Source organism: Electrophorus electricus, chromosome 23 (assembly GCF_041902795.1).
Source record: "Electrophorus electricus isolate QZ-2024a chromosome 23, ASM4190279v1, whole genome shotgun sequence".
Taxonomy (NCBI): Eukaryota; Metazoa; Chordata; class Actinopteri; order Gymnotiformes; family Gymnotidae; genus Electrophorus; species Electrophorus electricus.
This window is the reverse complement of record NC_137519.1, coordinates 3279386-3286118: the sequence shown is the minus strand read 5'-3', so window position 1 is coordinate 3286118 and position 6733 is coordinate 3279386. Positions and strand designations below refer to the sequence as shown.

Genomic DNA, 6733 nt, shown 5'->3' with positions numbered 1-6733 from the left:
TGCAGATTAGCCAAACAAACTCAGCCTAGCACTCCAATTCCTGAGATATTTGACTAATGGGGATGTTCCAAGTGTCCTCCCTTTGGTGACAAACATTAGACAGAAGACATTCATGCCTAATATATGTCTATAACAGTCACACCTGTGTTTGTTTGTATATGGGTTTCTGTTAGTGTATGTGTCCAAGTGTATAAAAGTCCAGGAACAAAAGCATTCAAACACTGAGCTACAGTGAAGGCACATCCAGATCATCTGCACACACTGAAGCAAAATGGAGCCCAGAGCCTCTTTCTCCATTCTAGCCCTGCTGCTGGGTCTCTCCCAGGCTCTCCCTACCACAGAACCTCAGTATGTGGACATCACATCACGCATTATCACCATCAACAACGGTCAGATAAGTTGCTGATTCTTATCTTTGTATTTTAAAACCCTTCCTCTGAAGGTGTTTGTATGTTTGGACCAAGGCAATGTTGACAATGGTGCAACATTTTTAACAAATTGCATTTCCAACTCTTTGGTTGTTGCCAAACAAATCCTTTTTTTCCATGATTATATGAAGGGTCCAGTGAAATGCTGGTGGAGGGAGACATACTTTTGCCAGAAACCAGGAATTCTCTGGTCTGCCCCAGCAACAAATGCTTTTGGAAGAAGTCCTCCAATGGTTTAGTGCAGGTGCCTTATGTTGTGAGCACTGATTTCTGTAAGTAAATCCCCCTGATTCAGGTTTTACCTTTATGTTGATATTCTTTATTAATGTTCTCTTTAATTATTTTACAGCTTCTTTGGACATGGATGTAATTAAGAATGCCATGGCATCATTCCGCAAGAAAACCTGCATTCGCTTTGTTCCCAGAACAGTTGAACCTGACTACATCAGCATCAAAAGCCGAGATGGGTGAGAGCAGGGAATTATTTTGAAAAATTTAAAATAACTTTACTTCCCTTATTCATGTTTGATACACATTGTTAGCTGCTTGACTTATGTGACCAGAACAATCTTCTCTCTGTCTCTCAGGTGTTACTCAGCTGTGGGCAAAACAGGTGGTGCTCAGGTGCTCTCTCTCAACAGGAACGGCTGTGTGTACCATGGAATCGTCGAGCACGAGCTGAACCATGCACTCGGTTTCTACCACGAGCATACCAGGAGCGACCGTGACAACTATGTCAGGATCAACTGGCAAAACATTGACCCAGCAATGCAGTCCAATTTCAACAAGGAGAACACCAACAATCTGAACACACCATATGACTACAGCTCTGTGATGCACTACGGAAATACGGCTTTCTCCATCAACGGAATGGACACCATAACTCCTATTCCTGATGAATGGGTGGCGATTGGACAGAGAGTTGAACTGTCCACCATTGACGTCAAGAGGATCAAGATTCTGTACGAGTGCTAAACTTTACATCCGATAACATTATATTTCTATCTGATACTTCTTCCTCTCTAGCTTGACCTAAATGTGCTATAATATTCTCATCATACGTAACCAAAAAATGTAGCAATACAATTATGTGACGTGTTACGTGATTGCAAAATATGTAGTAATGTCATAAAATAAAAATGATCAAAGTAAATGTATAATCTATCATGTTACGTCATGGTCTAGGCTCAGGCCATTACTGAATGGGTGAAATGTATTAATAACATATGTAATGTGAGAAAAATACACAATGAACTAAAACACAAGGGAGGTTCCAAAGAGTAAACAGGAACTGGGGAAGTTCATATCCAGGTAGGCAGAAAACATTCAATGTAACACAGGCGGAAAAAAACAACATTGCGAAATCCAAAAACACGCAGGGTCGACAACTCTGAGAAAACAGTCCAGAGATAATGCTCAGTATGCTTGCTAATCACCAGCAATTCATCACAGAGAGTAAATGGGCTGGACATGCTTATATGCACAGAGGGTAACTATACCCAGATGAAACTGATAAGTTCTCTGGAGACACCGATGTCTTATGGATTCGCGGGTAAGGGAATTCAGATGGAGAGTTCTTCATGATGTGAATAGCTGGGGCATTGTGGGAAGTCGAGTCTTTAGCAGCAGGCCCGATGCCCATGACATACATGGATAAATGGGATCTCACTCTGAGAACTTTAATAATAATAATAATTTAATAAAAGGTGTATCTCAGCAACTAAGATCATACCTGCATCAGAACCAGATACATTAAATCTTTCAATCAGGAATTATGCTTCATCATACCAAGGAGACAATGCTGATTAAAGTTTTTAATGACCTGTTGTTGGGTTTAGACCATCGTTATGTCTCTTTGCTGATACTGCTTGATCTCCGTGCATCATTTGACACCACAGTTCACAACATTTTACTAGACAGACTAAAAAATATTCTCGGAATTACCAGTGTGTGAACATAAATTGTGACATTTCAGCATACACAAAAGCTATATTTGGTGTGGGGGATGGGTTCTAGGGCCCCTGCTATTTTATATATGGTATCTCTGAGTGGAATTATTCACAAGCAATGTGCTATTATGCACAATTATATGTCTCAGCCAAATCAGAGGACAAATATCAGCTTAATGTTATTGAGGAATGTGTAAAGGACATCAGACACTGGATGTTGAGACATTTCTCTCCCGCAACTGACTGAAAACAGAAGTGCTCCTACTAGGCTCACAGGCAGTCAGGATTATGCTCCATCATTACATTAAAAACCTTGATGGTCTCCTAATCACACCATCCTTAACGGTTAAAGATCTTGCTTTAATTTTGGAGCCCTTCTCTCCTATGAAGCTCATGTAAATAATATTTGTAGGACAGCCCTTTTGCAAGTCAGGAACATTTCAAAGTATAGGACCGTGCTATTTTTATACGATACAGAAAAGCTAGTCCATGCATTTATCACTTCCACATTAGACTCCTGTAATGTATTACTATCTGGTTGTACCACTAAGTACATAAAGAAGCTCCAGTTAGTTCAAAATGCAGCAGCCAGAGTTCTTACTAGAACTAGAAAGTTTGATCAAATTATTCCTAAGATACATTGCATTGCTTCTCAGTAAAATGTATTGACTATAAAATACTTCTAATGACCTACAAAGCACTGAACAATCTTGCCACACAGTACTTAAGTGAACTCCTGATGATCCACCACATCTGCTGAGATTGAAAGGTCTTTAATAGTACCATGAATAAGACAATCTACCACAGGGGACATAGCCTTTTCTGATGAAACTCCTATACTATGGCCTCAAATTTCTATGAATGTTCAAGTCTCAGAGACTCAGTGTCAATATGTGAAGGTAGGCCGAAAACCTATTTGTATAGTCAGGCATTTTCTTAAATATCACTCATCCTAGGTAAAGGTGTAGATCCGGGGGTTCAGGAGCACTGAGAGTTATGAGAAACTGGAATGTTATGATGCTGTCACTTCACTTTTTTCTTGTCATCCAGGTTTGTTGGCTGAGAGCGGTGGAGTGCTGATGTTCCAGGCAGCCTCATGCCTGTGGTTCCTTCTGGCTCTTTCCTTTTATCTGTGCTGTCATAGGTAGAACAGCCGGAGTCCATCCTTTCACGTTATAGTTGCCTAATTTGCACACTTTTAGCATTTGGACATGCCTAATAATCTATACTCTCTTTCTGCCAAGGTACCTCTACTCCTGGCATCATGCTGCTGCCTAAAACCATCTCAGTTGCTATGGGTCCTCCCACCACCCCCTGATGACCCTCTCCTATGGCCCACCTCCCCTCTACGCCATTCACCCACTTCCTGTGTCTCTGGGCACCCTGAACATGTTGTTGTGCCAAATGGGATTCAATCACACCTACACTCAAACCAAGACTAGGATTTCTAGGAACCTGGAATAGACTTCCCTTGCTTATTGATTTTGAATTTGACTTTGATTTATTTGGAATTCTTGGACAAGACTGGGGAAGAAATACTTTCAGATATTTACTCATCACATATCAACAATCATTATAAGAAAATATCACAGAAAGTCTGCAGAAAAAGATTATGCTTTCTGAGTCACATTAAAACTTTATATATATATATACTTGAACTGATGATTAAAAAAAATCCAAACACATGAAAAACAAACAGCAAACAAACTCAATTTTGGTTGTAATAGATCTTTCTTAGAACCCCAACATTTGTCAACAGATACTATGACATGATGATTCTTCAAATAACATTTCCAACAGATCTGAAAATGTATTGATCAAACTGAAATGCTAACAAACAGAGGTCAGTATAAGGTAAAAGACTAAATCTACAATTCATCCATTAGTGCAGATTAGCCAAACAAACTCAGCCTAGCACTCCAATTCCTGAGATATTTGACTAATGGGGATGTTCCAAGTGTCCTCCCTTTGGTGACATACATTAGACAGAAGACATTAATGCCTAACATAAGTCCATAACAGTCACACCTGTGTTTGTTTGTATATGGGTTTCTGTTAGTGTGTGTCCAAGTGTATAAAAGTCCAGGAACGACAGCATTCAGACACTGAGCTACAGTGAAGGCACATCCAGATCATCTCCACACACTGAAGCAAAATGGAGCCCAGAGCCTCTTTCTCCATTCTAGCCCTGCTGCTGGGTCTCTCTCAGGCTCTCCCTACCACAGAACCTCAGCATGTGGACATCATATCACGCATTATCACCATCAACAATGGTCAGATAAGTTGCTGATTCTTATCTTTGTATTTTAAAACCCTTCCTCTGAAGGTGTTTGTATGTTTGGACCAAGGCAATGTTGACAATGGTGCAACATTTTTAATAAATTGCATTTCCAACTCTTTGGTTGTTGCCAAACAAATCCTTTTTTTCCATGATTATATGAAGGGTCCAGTGAAATGCTGGTGGAGGGAGACATACTTTTGCCAGAAACCAGGAATTCTTTGGTCTGCCCCAGCAACAAATGCTTTTGGAAGAAGTCCTCCAATGGTTTAGTGCAGGTGCCTTATGTTGTGAGCACTGATTTCTGTAAGTAAATCCCCCTGATTCAGGTTTTACCTTTATGTTGATATTCTTTATTAATGTTCTCTTTAATTATTTTACAGCTTCTTTGGACATGGATGTCATTACCAATGCCATGGCATCATTCCGCAAGAAAACCTGCATTCGCTTTGTTCCCAGAACAGTTGAACCTGACTACATCAGCATCAAAAGCCTAGATGGGTGAGAGCAGGGAATTATTTTGAAAAATTTAAAATAATTTTACTTCCATTATTCCTGTTTGATACACATTATCAACTGTTTGACTTCTGTGACCAGAACAATCTTCTCTCTGTCTCTCAGGTGTTACTCAGCTGTGGGCAAAACAGGTGGTGCTCAGGTGCTCTCTCTCAACAGGAACGGCTGTGTGTACCATGGAATCGTCGAGCACGAGCTCAACCATGCACTCGGTTTCTACCACGAGCATACCAGGAGCGACCGTGACAACTATGTCATAATAAACTGGCAAAACATTGACCCAGCAATGCAGTCCAATTTCAACAAGGAGAACACCAACAATCTGAACACACCATATGACTACAGCTCTGTGATGCACTACGGAAATACGGCTTTCTCCATCAACGGAATGGACACCATAACTCCTATTCCTGATGAATGGGTGGCGATTGGACAGAGAGTTGAACTGTCCACCATTGACGTCAAGAGGATCAAGATTCTGTACGAGTGCTAAACTTTACATCCGATAACATTATATTCCTATCTGATACTTCTTCCTCTCTAGCTTGACCTAAATGTGCTATAATATTCTCATCATACGTAACCAAAAAATGTAGCAATACAATTATGTGACGTGTTACGTGATTGCAAAATATGTAGTAATGTCATAAAATAAAAATGATCAAAGTAAATGTATCATCTATCATGTTACGTCATGGTCTAGGCTCAGGCCATTACTGAATGGGTGAAATGTATTAATAACATATGTAATGTGAGAAAAATACACAATGAACTAAAACAAAAGGGAGGTTCCAAAGAGTAAACAGGAACTGGGGAAGTTCATATCCAGGTAGGCAGAAAACATTCAATGTAACACAGGCGGAAAAAAACAACATTGCGAAATCCAAAAATACGCAGGGTCGACTACTCTGAGAAAACAGTCCAGAGATAATGCTCAATATGCTTGCTAATCACCAGCAATTCATCACAAAGAGTAAATGGGCTGGACATGCTTATATGCACAGAGGGTAACTAGACCCAGTTGAAATTGATAAGTTCTCTGGAGACACCGATGTCTTATGGATTCTCGGGTAAAGGAATTCAGATGGAGAGTTCTTCATGATGTGAATAGCTGGGGCATTGTGGGAAGTCGAGTCTTTAGCAGCAGGCCCGATGCCCATGACATACATGGATAAATGGGATCTCACTCTGAGAACTTTAATAATAATAATAATAATAATAATAATAATAATAATAATTTAATAAAAGGTGTATCTCAGCAACTAAGATCATACCTGCATCAGAACCAGATACATTAAATCTTTCAATCAGGAATTATGCTTCATCATGCCAAGGAGACAATGCTGATTAAAGTTTTTAATGACCTGTTGTTGGGTTTAGACCATCGTTATGTCTCTTTGCTGATACTGCTTGATCTCCGTGCATCATTTGACACCACAGGTCACAACATTTTACTAGATAGACTAAAAAATGTTCTCGGAATTACCAGTGTGTGAACATAAATTGTGACATTTCAGCATACACAAAAGATAGATTTGGTGTGGGGGATGGGTTCTAGGGCC

At 39.9% G+C, this 6733-nt stretch overlaps 2 protein-coding genes across 2 annotated transcripts; both read left to right on the top strand.

Moving 5' to 3' along the window:
* The first annotated feature begins 166 nt into the window (after positions 1 to 166).
* On the top strand, positions 167 to 1660 carry LOC113568115 (hatching enzyme 1.2). Its single transcript, XM_035520891.2, has 4 exons — positions 167 to 389; positions 560 to 700; positions 778 to 895; positions 1016 to 1660. Exons 1-4 carry the CDS (start codon positions 272 to 274, stop codon positions 1401 to 1403), a joined length of 765 nt encoding a protein of 254 aa, XP_035376784.1. The 5' UTR covers positions 167 to 271; the 3' UTR covers positions 1404 to 1660.
* A 1748-nt stretch (positions 1661 to 3408) lies between these two features.
* On the top strand, positions 3409 to 5825 carry LOC113568117 (hatching enzyme 1.2-like). The gene is made up of 5 exons (XM_035520892.2): positions 3409 to 3521; positions 3622 to 4650; positions 4821 to 4961; positions 5039 to 5156; positions 5277 to 5825. The coding sequence occupies exons 2-5, from the start codon at positions 4533 to 4535 to the stop codon at positions 5662 to 5664; spliced, it is 765 nt and encodes a 254-aa protein (XP_035376785.1). The 5' UTR covers positions 3409 to 3521; positions 3622 to 4532; the 3' UTR covers positions 5665 to 5825.
* Positions 5826 to 6733: the final 908 nt, after the last annotated feature.